At 41.9% G+C, this 21,142-nt stretch overlaps 1 protein-coding gene across 6 annotated transcripts in view; it reads right to left on the minus strand.

The window, feature by feature from the left end:
• Positions 1-21,142, minus strand: part of GRID1 (glutamate ionotropic receptor delta type subunit 1) — a 722,825-nt gene that overhangs the window by 134,694 nt on the left and 566,989 nt on the right. For all 6 annotated transcript variants that reach the window (XM_082222335.1, XM_082222336.1, XM_082222334.1 and 3 more), the window contains exon 5: positions 12,989-13,042. In XM_082222335.1, coding sequence (XP_082078461.1) covers positions 12,989-13,042 — 54 coding nt within the window. The remainder of the gene's footprint in view (positions 1-12,988; positions 13,043-21,142) is intronic.

Below are 21,142 nucleotides of genomic sequence, written 5' to 3' on the forward strand. Positions count from 1 at the left end.
TTTTTTTCTGGGGTTTCAGGCAAGAGTGTGTCTCTTTTGCATCAGCCCTTCTTCTTTTAAAGTCAATTACATCCAATCAAGATCATACCGATGAACACAAGCTATATCAAACCCAACGGTACATGCAAAGCATTGCTTTTTGGTCTGATCAAGCATAGCTGTACTTAATAGTCTCATTATTTGCTTACTCTTGTGGCCAGGGGAAACGCCTCAGTGGCAAACGTATCATGAGAAGCTGACATAATTCTCACAACTTACGACCGAAAACACACGATGATTCGAAAGCTACCAATTTCCCATATAGAGTATTTGTTTAAATAGTTGCTGGGGGGGGGGAGGAGAGGCTGCATAAGTAAGAAACTATTTCTATGTTACAGGCAACTTCCAGTTTATGTGGGGATTACATTCCAAGGCACCACACATTTAAGTGAAATTGTGTATATTTGAGACACCACTGGAAAAGCCTGCAAACACCCCGTTCCACCCCCTACCCCTACCCCTCTTGTGACGTTTTCTGGTCACTTTCAGGATTCGGCATGATGCGCATGTGCATGATTGCACACATATTGCACACACGAAAATGGGGGTTGCCTGTATTAACAATGGGAAGTGTTTGAGCTTCAGTGTTCTTAAAACTCAGTGGCGTGGGAAAGAGATTGAGGCAGAAAGACAGAACCAACACATTTGGTAGCTCACACATCTAAAAATATGCTAGATGGGGGAGACAGAATGTAGTCTATAAGAACATCTGCTTGTTGTTGTTGTCAAAATTTTTATTGATTTTACATTTTCAAAACAAATCTCCAATATCAATACTAAACATTCATTTTTCAACTCCCCCCTCCCTGTTGACTTCCCCCAGCTTCCATTTCTGGTTTATTGCATCAAATGATACATTCTGCTGTTCGTATATAATACTATGTGATATTTCTTGTGTTGTGTAAATAAAGTTGTAAATGTTTATTTAAATCCTGCCAACAAGTATTTTTTTTTTGTTTCTGCAAATACACTGTAAAAGGTTCCCATTCTTTTTCAAAGTCCCTAATGTCCTTTTCTTGCAGTTTGTCCATTAACTTTGCTAACTCTATAAGAACTTCTGTTAACCCCACATTCCCCTTCTAAGGCATAGATGAGATGTAGTGATCTTAGTGCAATAACCTATGGTCTGGGAATGGAAGGGGCAGCACCTATGTCAGTGGAAGCTACTTCTTGCTTTGCTTGCTAGCTTCTGTAAGAGGCAGCATCCCACAGGCAGCTAATGCTCTCTGGAGGCCTCTGGGGAAAAACGGTCAACCACCACCACCATTTCAGCCCCCAAAACTACATACTGAATATTTAATCTTCCTGAACATTCAGGAAGTTAAACCCAAAGATTATTTTAAAGCATCTCAGGCTCCCAGTGCTCAATCCATTTGTGTATTTATTTATTTGCAGACAAAGAACATCAATTATTGTGTTTGCAATACCTAGCTATTTTGCTCAGGGGAAATATTTAAATCTGCTTTAGCTGCATTCAGTTATCATAACACAAATTGCAAAATGAGACAATTATGTTTCACATTAAAAACTCCTATTTTCCTAGAGGTAATGAAGGAAAATTATAAATTTTAATGACATTAATAATTTACCAAACCAAAAAGAGTTCCATGAAAAAAAAATGTCCCTGAGAAAAATCTGAAGATTAAACTTTAATAGGCATGAGGATCATGAGGTTGATGAAAAATCTGTAGACTTATATGCAGTATTTACAGCAGGGCTGGTGCTTTAAAAACGTGAAATGGATTTCCCTTACTTGCATATTTTGGTTTATAGAAGAGCAGCAATGTGGAGTCATGGTTGGTGCAGTTCTAGGTATGCAAACAAGCAGGGCTTTTTTTCTGGGAGGACGCAGGGGTACGCATACCCCTAAACATTTTGTGAATCTAAATTTGGCCTGAGAGATTACAAGGGGTCAAAATAATCATAATGGATGTACAGTGGTGCCCCGCAAGACGAATGCCTCGCAAGACGGAAAACTCGCTAGACGAAAGAGTTTTCCGTTTTGGAGGTGCTTCGCAAAATGAATTTCCTATGGGCTTGCTTCGCAAGACGACAATGTCTTGCGAGTTCCTGCGGGTTTTTTTTTTCCTTCCCCCCTTTTTCTAAGCCACTTATCAGCTGATCTGATCAGCAGATAAGCCACTAAAAGCCGCTAATATCGCTAATCCGTCAATGGGCTTGCTTCGCAAGACGAAAAAACCGCTAGACGAAGAGAATCACAGAACGGATTCTTTTCGTCTTGCGAGGCACCACTGTACCATGCTATATCAGAAGCAAAAAAAGTGTTTTTATGAATTGGAAGAGCCGCAAAAAGATTCCATTGAGCACATGGATTGATAATATGGACAGATTAGCTACATACAAATGAATTGCATGTCGACGCAAATTAAGAATGGATAAATATGAAGAAATCTGGAAGGAATATTTAAGCGATAAGGCGGATAGTGGTGGGAAGTAGGGGGAGGAGAGAGAGGTGGGAAAATATTGTTAAAAAGGTGTAGTTATAGGTATATCAGTGTAGTCAAATCTGAATTGTCAAATTGTGTTATTATGGTTTTTGTTGTATGTGTCTTTTGCGGTTGTTATTTGTATTGAAAAAAATGATTACTTTTTTTTACAAAAAAATCTAAGTTTGGCCTCATTGAGGGGCAGTACTTCAATATGAGTAGGAAAATGAGAGTACCCCTAAACATTCTTCTTTAGGATAAACAAGCATGGAGCCTCACTCAATGACTCATGGAGGAAACAAAGCAGCTAGCACCAGCAATTTGCATGGAAATGAACAAACAAATTCACAGTGCCAGCTGGAGTTCCTGGTACTGTGGCTAGGCCTGGGCATTTTGCTTGGCCTGCTCAAACACAAGCATGATGTTACGCAACCTCAGCGAGACCATTACTATGAGCCGCCATCTGCTTATTCAGTCCCACCCACCACCACCACCACCCCCGGATCCATGGGAGGGGCTGGATCCAAGGGGAGGAGGAATGATCCTGTTGCCACTGTGTCATTTGCTGGAATCCCTTCTTCACTGGGCCCACCTGTGGCTTCCACAGCATCCTACTCTTACTGTATCCTCTAGCTGCTCAGGAAAAAAACTGCCTTGGGTTAGCCCTGAAATACTTCCACAGGGCTCAGGAAGCTAAAAAATGGTACATCTGTTCTCCAAGATTATTAGGAAATGATATTAATTGTTGCCTCTTACTGTCTTGAGCATATCCAGCCCAAGGAGTACAAACAGCCGTACTGTAGTTTAATTCTTTATTGCCAAAGTATGAACTTACAATGGCTAGGCAGCTGCCACCCCTCCCCAGGCTTGTGCCCCGGGCCAGACTGTTGGAGCAACAGGGGGCCATGCCGACATGCCAACTTAAGTGCTCTAGTCTGATGGCACAAGTACAAGCAACCTGTGACTTCTCCTAGATTGAAGTTGTTGGTCTGCCTGGCTCTTTAACCCCCCCCCTTCCGCCAGATCCTAGGGAGCAGTGGGGGAGGGAAACAGAGTGGGTTTTGCCAGCCCTCTCCCTTCAGGCATCGCCTGTCCTTCCTCCACCGTCTCCGACTACTCAGACCCCTCCTCATCCTCCAGCTAGGGCTCCTGTCTTATGGGAGACACAAAACCCCATAAATCGCTACTCTCTTTCTCTGCATCAGCCTCTGGCCCTGCTACCTCTTCCACCTGCTCCAGAGCCCTGCGAGTCCCTGACACTTACTCTCTGTAGAAAAAAAATGATTAAGCTATTCCCACCCCACTCAGAAAACTGAAAATGTGTTAAGCGTGCAGAAGAAAGTACAGTACCTGAAGACTGATATAGGGTATGGGGAACATTTTCATACCCAGCCACCATTGGAAACAAAAAGTGGACTGAAGCTTTCTTCTGCCAAAAAATATCCCAAATATTATACAGTGGTACCTCGGGTTAAGTACTTAATTCATTCCAGAGGGTTAAGTACTTAATTCATTTCTGTTCTCATCCTGAAGCAAAGTTCTTCACCCGAGGCACTATTTCTGGGTTAGCAGAGTCTGTAACAAGAGGCATATGTAACCTGAAGTGTATGTAACCTGAGGTACCACTGTATTCAGTAAACAATGTTGATTATGATATTTGAAGTTCTGTACCTCATTATCAAGACAGCACCATCTTAGTTATCAATGCTCTTCCTACTCTGCTTCCATCAATATTAACTATGGACTGTATCCAAATTAAGTTTAACTTACTTGAAACCACTGGGACAAGTTAGACATGACCTAAGTCTCATTTATTTCAATGAGAACTAACTTTAAGTAATGGATTATTTATAGAGAGAAGCAGTAACAGCTGAAGATTTACATAAGATACATCCCAGATGCAAATAATCTAACTCACTTGAGTTTTGGAGGAAGAACATAGCTACCAATAGATTTATTAGCCAAGAATGACATCAGACAAGTGAGAAATAAAGCCACCAGCACAAACAATGAATGAGGCCATGAGGTGAAAATGGAAAGTAAGGAAGTCTAGACTACGGCAGAGACAGCAAAGTAAATAATCATCCATCATGCACTGAATGGGTAGCATGGCCTCTGACAGTCAAAAGTAGAAGAGCAGGTGCTCTGCAGAATTGGGCAGAGATGGTAGAGGACATTAAATCAAGGATCCATTGGAAGTTGGAGGGAAAGAAAATTAAACAGACCAGGAATGGACTAAAATAATCATGCAGCCACATCCTAGACACATTTACTTGAAAGCAAATTCTACTGAGTTTAGTATTTCTGGGGAAGTTTGTGCATGGTCCCAGGCTTAAAGACAAAGAGGCTTCAGTGTCAATCCACACATTACAAATTGGTTCTGATACATGTACCTCAATGTACATGGTGGTGGCCTAGTGTCATTGTTGGGAAACTTTGTACATGCAGCTACTCACACAGAGTCAATTAAGGTTTGGCAGACAGCCAGAAGGCAATCTGAAGGAGTAAGTCTGCCTGGTGATAACAGAGACATGGAGACCGCTCCCTGATTGGTCAAGCTCTCTCAAGGGAGTGATAATTAGTGGCCTACTAACTGGAATGTGTTAGTTCAGAGGTTCGTGAGTTCAGAGTTCTGTGTGAGTGTAGGAGGTTGTGAGTCGTGTCAGAGAGAGCTAGCAAAAGATCCGTGTTCTGTTCCTGTAAATAGTCCACTGTATATAATAAACACCTAACTACAAGTTCCTGGTTCCTGCTTCGTCTATCCTATCTGCAGCCAAGTCGCCAATTGCTTCCGTGGATTCTGCGTGTACTCTGCTAGGTCTAGCTAAGGTCCTGCAACTAGTCAGAAGCTTGCGAAACTCCAAATCGACAAGGTGCCCCATGATATTCTTGTAAAGAAGCTGGTAAAATGCGGTCTTGACTATGCTACCACTCAGTGGATTTGTAACTGGCTGACTGACCGAACCCAAAGGGTCTCATCAATGGTTCCTCTTCATCCTGGAGAAGAGTGACTAGTGGGGTGCCACAGGGTTCTGTCTTGGGCCCAGTCTTATTCAACATCTTTATCAACAACTTGGATGATGGACTCAAGGGCATCCTGATCAAATTTGCAGATGACATCAAACTGGGAGGGGTGGCTAACACCCCAGAGGACAGGATCACACTTCAAAACGACCTTGACAGATTAGAGAACTGGGCCACAAAAAACACGATGAACTTTAACAGGGAGAAATGTAAAGTATTTCACTTGGGCAAAAAAAATGAGAGGCACAAATACAAGATGGGTGACACCTGGCTTGAGAGCAGTACATGTGAAAGGGATCTAGGAGTCTTGGTTGACCACAAACTTGACATGAGCCAACAGTGTGACACGGCAGCTAAAAAAGCCAATGCAATTCTGGGCTGCATCAATAGGAGTATAGCATCTAGATCAAGGGAAGTAATAGTGCCACTGTATTCTGCTCTGGTCAGACCTCACCTGGAGTACTGTGTCCAGTTCTGGGCACCACAGTTCAAGAAGGACACTGACAAACTGGAACGTGTCCAGAGGAGGGCAACCAAAATGGTCAAAGGCCTGGAAACGATGCCTTATGAGGAACGGCTAAGGGAGCTGGGCATATTTAGCCTGGAGAAGAGGAGGTTAAGGGGTGATATGATAGCCATGTTCAAATATATAAAAGGATGTCACATAGAGGAGGGAGAAAGGTTGTTTTCTGCTGCTCCAGAGAAGCGAACACGGAGCAATGGATCCAAACTACAAGAAAGAAGATTCCACCTAAACATTAGGAAGAACTTCCTGACAGTAAGAGCTGTTCGACAGTGGAATTTGCTGCCAAGGAGTGTGGTGGAGTCTCCTACTTTGGAGGTCTTTAAGCAGAGGCTTGACAACCATATGTCAGGAGTGCTCTGATGGTGTTTCCTGCTTGGCAGGGGGTTGGACTCGATGGCCCTTGTGGTCTATTCCAGCTCTATGATTCTATGAAATAGGTTTTGCCAATAGTCACATCACATGGCAGCATAACTTGGGATAAGAATACTCATGACACCCACAGTGGAAATGTCTATATTAATTGTGGGCAAGGGCGAGAACCTTTTTTTGACCTGGGAGCTATGTTCCTTGGCAGACACCCCTTCAGGGCTGTGTAGCAGAGGTGGGTGAGACAGGTACAGATCCAGGAGGAAAAGCAGGTGAAGAAATGTATACCACTCTCCATTTTTATTGTAAAATAATTTAAGATTTTTAAAAATCCGCCTAATTACAAGGAAATCAGTGTTTACACCTGATCAACTGCGAATTAACATTTACAACAGACAGATCTGTAGGCAGCAGGTGGTCTTGGAAAGTAAACTTGAGTTTTTAAAAATGAGTGTTTTATCCGCTTGCAGTCCATTGGGACTGTTTCTCACATGTGTTCATTTCAAAAGAACATCTTGTTGCACACCTTTTTTTGTTCAACTTAATTTTACCGAGATATGCTGAGAAGACGCTTTTGGATGTTTCTGCACAGTAAGCCAATGTGAAGTACCAAAGTAAGTGTTTTCCTATCACTACCGTACTATAGAAACTCTGATCTAATCTCACAGTAACAGGAAAAGAACAAACATCCTCAAATATTTCTGGGATCTCATACAGAGAATTTACAACATGAATAAAGCATGACATTCTTTCCTCTGGCAATGTGTTTGACAGATAAAAGAAACAAAAGAATGGTAATGATAGCTTGTGGTGAGGTAATAAGCGCTACCCTTTGAAACTTATTGGATGTGTGTTAATCTGAATTGACTGAAAGTCATTAACGTGAATAGCCACAAATGAAAGCCTCAAAGTCAAGTAGCAACTCTAACCTTCAGCTCTCCAACTTAGTTTAGCAACTTGTAATTAAATCTGTTTTGTGGCATTTCAGGTGACAGCAATGGGGCTGCACTTTATCTTCCCATCAAAACAAAGGGGAGAAAATTTCATTATAACCAATTTATGTCTGGAAACACTGACTGCAGCTAATGGAAGTTGCATCGACAGGGAGATACAGCAAGGAGGAAGTTGACTTCCAGAATTAGCTAATTACAGGCCAGGGCTTGATGTGTCGCTCACTTGGAGCACTTATGGAAAATCTAAGAAACAACAGGAAGTGCAAGTCCTTCCAGTTTTTACATTTCTTCTCTACGAATCTAAAATGGGAGTTCACACACCCTGGGATGGACCCAGAGTTGCCTTTCCATCAATGGAAGGGCTCGTTCCATTCGCAGATAGTGAATCCAGCAGTCCCCAGTGCCACCTCCCATGCATTCTGGATCACCTGGAGCTGTATTTGAATGGCACAGAGGGCTAAAATGAGTGAAAATGAGCAAAAAATGGCCTCTCTCCCCACTCGCCAATCGGTAGAGCACTGCCACAGGTAGTCTGAGTCCAACTCCATTTCCTAAAGCTTCTCCCTTGCCCTAGGCATCAGGGAGAATTTGCACAGGATAGTTAATATTAGGGCATAGTAGAATAAACAGGTCATCTTGAAACGTGGCCACCCTATATAAAATCACAGGGCAAGGATGCACAACTGAAATTGCTCTGAGGGCTACTTTTACATTTTTATTAACTCGAGAGGGCTGCACCATGAATTAATCATGGGAAAATGTTCGCGTCATATTTGTACTCAGTTTACTCACACATGCAAAACGAACGTACGTGGATAAAATATGTCGCTGCAAATCTCGCCACCACGTTTAAGGTTTTTCTTTTGCTTAATCAAACACAAAGATCAAGTACCAGGCTGTGACACAAATGTTAAGAGCTCTCGCTTGCTCTCTCTGACACACACACACACAAGGGCTGGGTGGTATCTGGTTTTCAATATTGTGATATATCTGCCCTGACTATCTGCCTCCTTGCCCTTCGACATTCCTGTTTGTGCCTGCTTCAAGTAAGCTCCGTGTATCTGATTCTGGCCTGTAATCAGCTTTGTTATTTGGATTGCATTCCTTATAGTTTGTCAGCTTGGACCGGATTTCTTGATCCTGTCTAGGTCCTCCTGTGGGATCTCTCCTGGAATCTGAATGATGCTGGTCTTGACCCTGCAGGGACATGTGCTGTCACATTTCTGAGTGGTCAAACTGCTTACAGCCCACAGCTGTCAAAGAGATGCTTGCTTTCCTCCACATTCTTCCTTGTTCTTAAAGCCTTTTATGCTAAGCAGATCACTTATCCTTTCATTTGTCCTTCCTCTCCTTTAATTTTCTTGTACATTCTGATAAATATTAACCCTGCAGCTCTGTGACTTGCATCCTTCTGAAATGCAGATAATCCAGGCATAACACAAGTTGAGAGTGGCTTGTTCCTTTATAAAATAAAAATCGGAATATAACTTCAATTCCCACTGAATTACAGTTGAACCTTGGATCTCAAATGCCTTGGCTCCTGAACAAATTGGCTCCTGAATGATCGAAACCCGGAAGTGAGTATTCCGGTTTTTGAACTATTTCCGGAAGCCGAAAGTCCGGTGTGGCTTCCATGGCTTCCAATTGGCTGCAGGACGCTCGTGCAGGCAATCAGAAGCTGCGCCTTGGTTTTTGAATGGTTCCAGGAGCGCATTCTGTTCAAGAAGCAAGGTACGACTGTATTGCTATTTGAACCAAATGGAAAGGTTCCTTTCAGACAAAACATTTGAGGAATTATGAGGGACACTAACAGACTAGCCAAAAGCCATGTATCTTTCAACCTAATGTTTGTATTCCTTTACTTGGTAAGGGTTTATGCTTCAATCTGGGCCCTAGATCCTAGGCAGTGGCCACCACATCGCATAGCATGATTTACAATGGCAGAAGAAAACAGTCAGCTATGGACCGAAAAAGACATGCTCCATTAACAGTGCATATACTTTACATGCTGCAAAAATGCATGCCTGAGTATCTCAAATTTGAATCAAACTCCAGAGAGCGAGTCCTTTTATGGAAGTAGGACAGAAGGCTTTACACGGGTTAATTCCTTCCAATCCATACAGAAGGTCCAAATTGATAAACCAGCCACCCACCAGCCCTCTGTAGCTAGACAGCATACCAAGTGCTTCTCTGTTTCTCTGAGTACATATTTACTCTGTTCAAACTCTCAGATTCCAGACATTTGAGAGAATGTATAGTTGCCTGTTTTAACTCAATTGAATTTTATAGAGTCTATATAAGCTTGCACATTGATAGTTCTTCGCTGGATTATATTTATGTACCTATTTGCACTTTGTAACCCATCATAACCCTGTCCCCAGGATTTTATCACACTATGTAGGGATTCTAATTTGTTCTTGTCTCGTGAACTTTCTGATTGATACCTTTAGATCTGCATCCTGCAAGTGCTTCTCCTATCTGTACTCTGTTAGTGGAAGGGGGTCCATATTTTGTGGCATTTAATAAATGATGTACATATTTGTAAGCCCACGGGAGTCTTATTTTGGCAGAAGGGAGGTGAAAAATTATGCATCATATTATACAGTTTTAATTGGGGGTAGTGAATTTCAGCACAACAACAACAACATCCTCCTCCTATAAACCCTGTACAGAGTAGACAGTGCATTGTATTTATGTGAATATAAACACTGATTTCCTCTGTGCGTTTCTCGTGGTGATTTTTTTTTACGAAGCTATTACAGCAAAAAAGAACGAGTTCTATAAACATCACAGGGACTGGAGAAGATTCATAATGGCTTTTTGGAGGTAGCAATTTTATACCCACTACCCCTTTTAATTTCCATGCATTACCGCTAACCAGACAAAAGCAATTTATAGTTCCTGTTAACATATATGGCTGCCTTCCTCCGCATGATTAGTGAGAGGCAAAGGACGGTATGAAACGTGAACAAAGAAGTCTGTACTTAAACTTGATGTCCCCCTATATAATGCATTAGCACAAAACAACAGATAACACAGCTCTCTTTATTTAAATATTTTACCAGCCTTAAGCACATAAACAACATACATTTATTAAGATATACAAATGTTTATAATAATGCAGCTTCCACTAAGTGGCCAGAAATGTATAAATGATCACATAGGAAATTTTCTCTCCCTAACCCCCACTGCCATGCTTATATTACGAGTCATTTCTCAGTGCGCAGACTTTCAATATGGGCCTCTATAAAATACAGCTTAGGGACATTCTCCCCCCGCCCCCAGTATTGATATACACAACATAAATAAAGCTCGATTATCCTTTAAGTGGAATTGGGGGGGGGCATACAAACCAAACCCGTGCATTGCTTCAATGCAGAACTGGATAACAGTGATAGAATCAGTTCAGTTCTACAGAAAAGATGTTAATGCATCAAGCTCAGAGAGCTAATCTTTTGTAACATTCAGACACTGCAAACTGGAGAGCAGCGGCCTTACATGTAAGCTCAGTGCTTTCTCGGTTGTCCATGGTAACAGACTGCAAGCTTACAGACCACCAAGAGCTATATATCTGCATTTCTGAGGTTTATGTGGAATAATTCTTTCTTCCCTACAAGCACAGCTAGTGGAGTAGGTCAGCATGAGAAAGAACAGGATGACAAGCCTTGCCATTTCCTGGGCACACTCGGGACTTTGTTTTGATCTTTATCATGCTGTTTATGCCAGCCAAGAAGAAGTCTGGAAATGGAGCCGTACAATTTGCATTCTGGTATTATTCAGGCTGGAGAGAGACAGTCTCCCTGTCCTATCCCCCCACCCCACCCCACCAACAGAAGTTAGTATGAGAGAGTCTCCATCGCCAACAGTGTCTGCAGTAAAGCTGGATGTTTACAAGTTTTGATTCTTTTGTCCAAAGATGGTACACTTGACAAGCAGAGGGAGGGATAAGAAGTATGTGAATCACATCTGTTTCCCACCCACTGCCAGATTACCAAATAGGCAGAGTAGGCAACAGCCTATGGGCTCCATGCCTTTCAGGGGCCCCACAACAATGGATCTAAATAATATTGATTTGATAGAGAATTACAAAAACATACTAGGAGATAATTTTCAAGGGCCCCCCTGAGATTTTGAAGGCCTAGGGACCTCCACAGGGTTTAATCTGGCACTGTTTCCCTCTGATTAATGGACACATTAATGTTGCTTGTGGGGGAGATGCACAGGAAACCCCCAGAGGATGGATGTCTGGTTTTTTTTATTATTCTTTGCAAAGATCTGTAAAACTGCTAACTTGCAGGGCCAAGCTCAGGGTAGCTTCCGAGCCTTGGGACCAAGGAAGCTCGTGAAGCTGATGAGCCAATCTGCAAACACCAAACTTGAGAAGCAAAGCTCAGGAAGCTAAAGGACTGTGAAACACACCCATCCAACAAATTGGATTCTCTTCAAATTGTGTTGCTCTCAGGCCCCCAGGCATCTCCCACCTTCTAGTGTGGGCAGGGCTATGCCCTGCTCCACTCTGGTTGGTCGTTCCATGGCCACTTGGTCCCTAAAGCCAATGGCTCGGCTTGGGGGGTGGCTGCGAAACATTATTTAATCCTTGCGCGATGTTTCCTGGACCTCTTTGCCTTTGTGCAGTGGATCACCTACCCACCCACCCTTTATCTGGTGTGTTGGCCTTGCTATGGACGTTGCTGGTCACCTGTTTTGCAATGGGGGTCTGGTAGGAAATTTTCCATCTGACAGACTGGCAGAGCCATTTGGTTTTCACCTACCACGTAGCAATCCTCACAACTTTGTAAGGTTTGGCGGTTAGGCATTGGATCAGCAATGTGTGGGGAGGGGAGGTGCGTCCATCACCTGCCCCTCCAAGCTCAAGGGTATTCCATTAAAGGAATCAGGGGTTGGCCTGGGTCTTGTCCGAAACCCCATGGTAGGGGCTAGGGCCATACTAGGACCCCATGGGGGCACCAGGGGGAGCTTGAGTTGGTTTGCATTGGCGGGGCTCCCTCTGGCGGTGCTTCACCCTTTAATCAGAGTCTCCACGATGCGGGTGGGAGTCTGAGATAGTTTGGATGATTCCAGTGCCTAAGCCAATACCACTCACATTCTGTATTCAATAAAGTTGAATTTTGCCCAATAACTTAAACTAAAGTCCCATGTCACTGTGTCTTCATTTTGGGGGGGGGGGGCGGTCTGGAGTCTCAAAGCACAAACCTAAACCCCAGCACAAGCTCCATTCCCTGCTTCAAAGCCCTGCAAAAAAGAGATGACAGAGGGCAAGGGATTTTTTTTTTGGGGGGGAGGTAAGCCCCCACCCCACATAACTGATCACAAGACGCAGCAATGCCTATCAACTTGGGGGGGGGGCAGCCCCCTCAAATATTTTATTGTGGAGGCCGAAGGGACCTCAGTCCTTAGGAGTTGGCTGCTATGACAAAGAAACTGATATGTAAACCACTGGAAGTGATGGCTCTATCACAACACCTTCAACTTTCTGAAACCCCCCTTCCCCACTACTGTTGTCTATTGTTAAATACAAAAAAGGAAGACGAGTGGGCAGATGAGAGTGAAATGGATGGGAGAAAGAGAGACAATAGGCAAAGGAACCTTTTTACGCAGCCTCATTCTCTTACCTCGTTAACATAGACCCAGTGGCTATCCTTTGAAGCCAGGTTGGTTTCCACTGCCTAGAGAAAGGAAAGAAAAGAAAGAAATAAACAGCTGAAAATAAAATAAAGGAGCTGGAAAACATTCCCCAGTTAATGTATGCCTTGTGCTACAAAGAGCTTACAATAGGTATTTTCTGGCACTTTTTGCTCTCATACAATAGTTATATAATTGGCAGTCATCTAAAGAGCTACATACTTCATTGTGAGTTAGATGGCTACCTCCAGTTGGGCAGCTCACAAGGACACAGCACTGTAGCATCAAAGATCATTTATTCAGTATAGGAAAATCCAGAGGGATCTGCTTTAATTCTCTATGGTGTATATAAATCCTGTGACAGCGTTCCTTAGGGCTTCCTTTATTCATCTAACTAGGACACTGACCAAGTACGGGATCAATGCAATGAATAGGTCTTTTCTGGCTTCAGAAAGAAGGCTGAAACTGTGCATGATGTGTCAGGCTAAATTGATGGATGCAAAACCCCAATGTGATGCAGAGGGGGAAAGGGCTTCAGAAAGAAGCTGACTTGTTAGTATTTCATATATCCGACGGTGGAGTACTAGTAAGTGATTTCACACAGTGTGCTGTGCAAATTGCACCGATTTCCCCAGGACATGTCCCAATTTCCCTGAAGGAAAGCTCGCCCAAATAAAACCCGGTGCCCCGCCCCCACATCCCAATGTGATCAACCAAATATTGGTTGAGCAAATTCTCCCGCCCAATTATTACTAATGACAGGTCATTGGTAAAGCACACTGAAGTAAAGATTGCTTTACTAATGAAATATCAGCACCGTAAGCAAGTCCATGTTTACCCATCAACAAGATTTCCTGGAAGTGGAAAGTAAGTTAAAAGGAGCAATATGGGTTGCAGACAAAGAATGCTCCCTCTCCAATATTGTGATGATCCTGCCCTGTTCTTGCTTCGTCTACATTATCTTGCTTTTCTCTTATTCTCTTTTGTGACATCCACCTTCCCTTTCATATTCTTCCTTTCTGAAGAATATGAAAGGGTGGGGAGGCAGTCATTTAAATCTGAGGTTTTGAGGAAAAAAATATTTGGAAACCCTCTTGCTTGTAAGCGTGGAGCCTTTTTGCTACCAGTGTTGCAGTGGTGAAAGATCTGCTACCAGCAACAGTGGAAGCCAGCAAAAGGGTGCACAAAATTGGATACATGTTTCAAAGATCGTCTGATCTCCCAGCTGGTAACCTATCAGCTAATGGTGGCACAAGACATAGCCAGAGAGCTGTTCATTCCCTGCAGATTTTACTATTCTGTAACTTTGCATGAGTCTGGGCAGCACTATCTTTTCAAAAGAAAAGCACACCACATGAACATGTCATATTTTTTTTTAACCTAAGGGTGTCTAAGTATATCAGAACAACAGTGGCTATTGTTGCAGAAGCAAAGCTTAGTTATTCATCCTGTGCTATTCTGTGTAATATATGGTTCAAGAGATTGAAAAATGGATTTTTCCTCATGGAAATGTTTTAGAGTATGTACAAAATGACTCAGTCATTCCTATGGTGTGTGTGTGTGTGTGTGTGTGTGTGTGTGTGTCCATTTTTCATAAAATTCCCCGAGGCTCTAGACTTCATTCAGGACTAATGGCCTGCAGCATTTCCTCCCAAAAAAGAAACACAGCTTTTAAGACAGATAGTGCATTAGAAAGTGGAGACTTTCCAGCTTTCATTTATTTCACCTTAAAAATACCCAAACAAATCACTTCTGCATATTTAGTACAAAAAGAAACACATTGGAATAGATGCATTTCCCTTTGGTTGCACCTCAAACAGATTTTAGGGGGAAATGTTGATTTTTTTCTTTAAAAGGATCCCCATTCATTGCAGTCCATTAATATAAATCCTCATAATGAGAGGTAATGGATTGAATCCAGAGAACAGCAAACAGAATGTCTTGGAAGGAACGTTTTGGAAGAGGGTTCTGCTCTGTCCTGGAAAGTCACTCCTAAGAGCCGGTCAGGGGGTTCCTTGGAAAAGGAGGCTGATAGAGGAGGTGTAATCACCAAAAGGTGAGCAGAGACACTAAGTGAACTGAAATAGTTAGCACGTGATATTGCATGGGTAGCCAAGTTTGTTGATGACCTCAAATTATTTAGGGTGGCAAAACCAAACAGCTCAAAAAAAAGATCTCTCCAAACTGGAAGAATGCGCATCAAAATAGCAAATCTGGTTCAGGGTGAGCAAGTGTGAAGTTCCAGACAAACAATCAATCCATCTTCATATATACATTGATGGGATCTGAGCTGGAAGTGACTGACCAGTAACGGATCCTGGGGTTGTGGTGGAGAGCTCAATGAAAATGTCAACCCAACATTCTGCTGCTATACAAAAGGTGAATGTTAGAGGTCATTAGAAAAGGGTTTGACAATAAAACATACAAGATCATAATGACTTTATACAAATGTGTGATGTGACCATACTCTGAATGCAGTGTACAGCTGCCCGGGGCAACTTTGGAAGGACAGGATAAAAATTTAATTATAAATAAGCGCAGCTCTGGCAGCCACATCTCCAAATGGTTATTGCGGAGCTAGAAAAGGTTAGAAGAGGGTGACCAAAATGATCACTGACCTGGAAAAAGTCCTCTGTGGGGAAAGGCTACAACACTTAGTGTTTTTCAGTTCAGAAAAGGGGAAGTACAAGAGGCCATAGTAAGAGTGTTTAAGTATGCATAGTATGGGGAGAAGGGACACAGAGTTGTTTTCCTTCCACCCTCACAGTACTAGAACCTAGGCTCATCCAATGGAGCTGAAGGGTAGGAGTTTCCGGAGAGACAAAACTACTTCTACAACACAGCATATAAACATGGAATTTGCATAGTGATAGCTGCTAACCTGGGTGGTTTTAAAGGGGGATTAGATAAATTCACGGAAGTTAAAGCTACCAGTGGCTGCTGTTCATAATGACTAAATATTACCTCAAAATAAAAACAAAATGGGTTGTTGGTCTGCTCTTGTAGGGCTATTTTTATGTTACTGTCAGAGACAAACACAAAAAATAAAATCAGGGCTTTTTTTCCCCAGCTGGAACTCAGTTCCAGCACCTCTCATGTGGGTGCCGTTGTTATTATAGGAGAACTGAAGAGGCATTCATTATGAGTTCCAGCACCTAATTTTCTAGAAAATAGCACTGTGTTTAATATTGTTATTGTTGCTACCACCAAATGTCACAGAAGGCAGAATTCTAAGACAAAATTCTAGAATTCTGCTCAAGGACCATCTCTGAGGATCCTTGAAAGAAGCAAAGCAGGTTGATTCTAAAATTTTGTCTAAAATGTATAAATTGCTGCTTGAATGGCATTTGAAGGACGAGGAGGTGAAGTCGGTTATGATTCACTGGGCCAAAGGTTTTGGCTATAATATACAGCTGAGTGATTGGGTAAAATTATGGAAAGAAGGCTTAAAATTTACTGCATGCAATGCCCTAAAAGAAAATGCGATGAAAATGATGTATAAATGGTATATTACACCTGTCAAGTTAGCGAAAATGTATAAAGTCAGTAATAAATGTTGGAAATGTAAAGAAAAAGAGGGAACATTTTATCACATGTGGTGGGAATGTAAAAGGTGAAATGCTTCTGGGAGATGATATATCGAGATGAAAAAAATGTTGAAATCTACATTTATAAAGAAACCAGAAGCATTTTTACTAGGCATTGTTGGGAGTGATATAAATAGAAAGGAATATAAGCTTTTTTTATACGCAATAACAGCAGCAAGAATATTACTGGCCCAAAAATGGAAGCAAGAAGAATTACTGACGATTGAAGAATGGAGGATGAAGTTAATGGACTATGCAGAACTAGATAAACTAACAGAAAGGATTCAAAACCAGTGGGACCAGAAAGTCATAGAAGACTGGAGTAAATTTACGGACTATTTGAAAAGTATTCATGAATATCAGACGACGTTTGTAGGTTTGCAAGAAGTTCTGTGAGGAGTATTATTGGAAGTATTGCAAAAATGGAGAAGGGGAAGGATGATTTGTTAAGAGATGTAAAGGCAATATAAAGTTAAGAAATGCATAAGAAGTGGTTAAAACGGTGGATCATCAGAGGTGCTGATGGAAGTCTAAAAAGATTGTATAAGTGATGTTTTGTGGTACATTTTATAATTTATATGTTAAAATCAATAAAAATTATTTTAAAAAAGAAAGAAGCAAAGCAGATTTTGATAAACCAAAAATCTTTCTCATGGGAGTTCTGTGTATCCCACAGAAGACACTGGTATATGTCGTTATTCAGGTTATGCTGTGGTCACCAGCTGCCTCTCACCAACACTGGATATATATATATAGTGGTGGAAGTCCAGGGCTGATGAAGAGATTATCTATGCAGTAGGCCTGGGTTGCAGTTGCCACAGAAAATGTTGAGTATTTGAAGGTTCGCGCTCAAGTGGAAAAGCTGAGGCATTTCAAAGGAATCCAAAAAGAGTTTCAGTGATAACAGACTCCCAGGAGGCTTGCACACAGTTTCCAGGCAGATAAATGAACATATAACACTACAGATAAAATGGTATTTCACAACTAAATTAAAACTTCATATTCTCAAAATCTATAAACCACATAACTAGTTAATAAGACACAAGAAAATGTATGCAACTGCATTAGAAAACTACACTCCCTTTGAGAGCAGTTTGGGCACATCCACATTTAGTGTCTCCATCTAAATGATCAGGATCTTCTGCCATGAAAATGAGATTTACTCTCATGATGGGCTGCCATGATTTATCATACATTCGACTCTGCTCTTATTAGTATAATCTGGGACAACCAAAATTTATGCTGAAGGGAGGAATAGATACTTGTCGGTTAGGCTGATCGGCCGACTGGATTGATGTGATTAAACCCCACCCTTCATCTTTTTTGTGTTCCCAGGGTGGTTTTCAAAAAAGATAAAAGAAAAACACATCAACAATTAAAATACAGCCAATTACAGTTATTTTAAAAAATCGAGCAGCAGTCGATAGTAAATATCTCAATGCCAGCAGGATACACACAAGCAACACTACAAAATAAAAACCAGAGGTCTTGAAACATTTACTTTTCTGCAGTTACTAACAGTTCATTCCCAATACTTACTGCACTAACACATTTGTCCTTACGGTGGGATAGGCTGGCCATAAGATTTGGAAGTATGCATGAGAGACCACACAAATTTCACTAGAGCGAAATTGAAAAATTATATTTATACCTGGTTGGGCTCTGCAAGTGGTACCAAGTCGGGGGTATGTGGTTTTTTTGTTTTTGGCAGGGATTGGAGAGAGCACAGAGCCTTAGCACTAAAACAATTTATTCTCCTAAGCTTAAATAGCATTGAAAGGTTTGCATCTAGCATGAAAGCAAAACAAAAATCAACCAGCCAGCAAGTCTTCCTGCCTTTAATGCAGCTGGCATTCCACATTTACACACATTCCATTTCATCTCTGTCTTTACGGAATAGTAAATAAAGGCAAATTCCTGTACATGGATATATTCCAAGAGCTTTCAGTGAGATTTCATTTTTACAAAGCTCAATATGTCATAGATTATTTATATGCATGTTAACTATTGAATAACTACATGCTACACAGTCGCCGATACAAGTTAATTGCAGAGCTGTCGGGAAGGAACATTTATTTAAAGTCACTTGCTTAACATTCTCTTAGGGGCTTAGCCTGCCAGGGGACTTTATGTTTGGGATCTTAGCAACATGCCTCATGGTTTTAAAGACATACTGATAACGGAGCATTATGAGGGCCAATTGCTGGCTGCTTATTTGCATATGTATTGCTCTAGTAAAGCAGAGGGGGTTGCAGGTAGCATGTTCAAGAGCTTTTTAAAATACTCAGTACAAAGAGCATCCCTCGGTATTTTTCAAACTTTATATTTTCTGCAAAGATGTGTCTGCCAAGGAGTCGTTCCAGGCCTGCCAGCAGTGGCAACATATGGTAGAGCACATGGGGGCAACCTGGAGCCCTCACTTAAGCACCTCTTGAAACTGCTCAATTCTTCCATCTCTTCATAGAATCCTGGAGTTGGAAGGGACCACAAGAGCCATCTAGGCTGGATCTTGGCTGGATGTTGGGATCTAGGCTGGATGTTGGGATGCAGCCAAGGAATTGGGGGCAATTGGCAGGCTCCCAGCAGGCCCCAGCCCACCGGCCGGTGTGCCAGGCGATCTCCAGTCCTTGGATCAGCATGAAACTGCAACCCTAGCTTCAGAAGGCTTCAGAAGCTGGGCATGCACACTCAGCAGAGTCAATAATGCTGTGCAACCCAAGTGGCAGGGAGAGGCTGTGCTGAGCATATTTACAAGCCGTTTATTCAGCATACATCAGGACAAAAGGAAAAACATGTCTTCTCCCCTTCATGTCCAAAGCAAGAAGCAAAAGCAAAAGCTATACACAAACGGAAGTTCCCAGCAAGCTGTGCTAGAGTGTAAACAGACATGTGGCACACAACAGTCTCATGCCTGTCCCTTAAGGTGGAACGGAATATTCTAACACTACACACGCATTGCAAACTCATACAGGGAAATCCGTTAGCAAAAGACGGGACACCACAGCGCCATGTTCATTTATCCTAGTGTTATATCGAGTATACAACACAAATACAATGCTTTTTCTTTACCTATCTGAGTTCCAAGTCAAGCCCTCTGCAATGCAGGAATCTTTTGCCCAATGTGGGGCTCAAATCTGTAACTCTGAGATTGAGTCTCGTGCTCTATCAACTGAGCTATCAGAGCACTCCTTTATCCAATTTGTTTCCTAGCTTTCAACATGGATGAGGTATATAAATGAAAGCCTTCTAGAAATAGCTGTTTTGAAAAGAATCCCATTTTCAGAGTAGCTGGAGGCCTGTCAGTTCTAATGATAAATCACCGCTCTGCTTTGGCAGTAAAAGAATAATCAGTATCTGCTTACTGTATTGTATCATCTGACTTTATTGATAAAGAAAATTTTTTAATCCATTTGTAATAACTACATGAAGGGACTTTTAATTTTCACAGTCTAAGCAAAATGTATTATGATTGCTTGTTGCAGCAGATTATACATTTCAAAAGATTTCCTGTAGGTGGTGCACATCTAGTGGTGCACATCCTCATGTTCATCTGCATTCTATTTCTGAAATGAAAGTTAGAAAGGAATGTGTCAATTTTACCTGACACATAGCTGCAACAATAAGCACCTGCTTATCCCCAGTGCGAGCCAGTGTGATGAAGTAAATTGATTTTGGATCTGGATGCAGAGTGAGCTTAAGCAAGTCACTATCAATCTGCCTGACCTATCTCTCAGCGAGGCAATTCTTTGCCCCACCCAAATCCCACACTGCTTATCCTGCACTGTGACTCTTTAAGACGATAGAGGGAGGAGAGGATGGCATTTCATCACCTCCTGGAATCAGTAGTACTTAAATGTGCTTAGTTTGGGATGGGTTGTGACCTTAGCATAAACACGGTGGCAAAACACTTTGCTGCATGCCATCAAGCCTTTGCCACTATGGTTCCAATGCTGGGAAACAGAAGAGAGATGCTGCAGATCATTCCTTTAAGAAACTGTGCATTTTAGCATTCACGGGTTTCTCGGTTGTGCTGTTGCAATCAAATCAATATGCTCATTCTTTTGTCAGCTAATGCAGAGCTTTACAATGGAAAGGAGCAGAAAGAAACTATTAATCAAACTTAACGATGCCCTTTAGAAATTATCCTCGCTGTGGCTGTAGGAGAGCTGCTTCTCTGTATGTGGCTCCCACACGGGTTCTTTCAGTGGAAACACCCCATGCAATTGAGCCTCCCCCATAATCCTTGTGTTATGAAGCAATTATGGAAACCATTGTATGATAACAATACTTCATTATACTTTGGTACAAGTATGCACCATCTTAGTTCATCTTCCTCATTCTCTCACACTCCTCTTCTCTGTTGTTGACCACCACTCCCACACACTTCTAATATATTTTATTTTGGTTCCTTCCAGATCATCTCTTAAAGCAGTCTTACTCTCACCACCCATGAGGGCTAGCATTTAAATGTTCTTCCAAACATACATGAGCTGCTCACAGAAGAACTGGCTCATATATAGCTGGGAGAATATCTAAAGCGCCTTTCAAAATTTTAGT

This window comes from Podarcis vaucheri, assembly GCF_965113315.1.
Source record: "Podarcis vaucheri genome assembly, chromosome: 5".
NCBI classification, from domain to species: Eukaryota; Metazoa; Chordata; class Lepidosauria; order Squamata; family Lacertidae; genus Podarcis; species Podarcis vaucheri.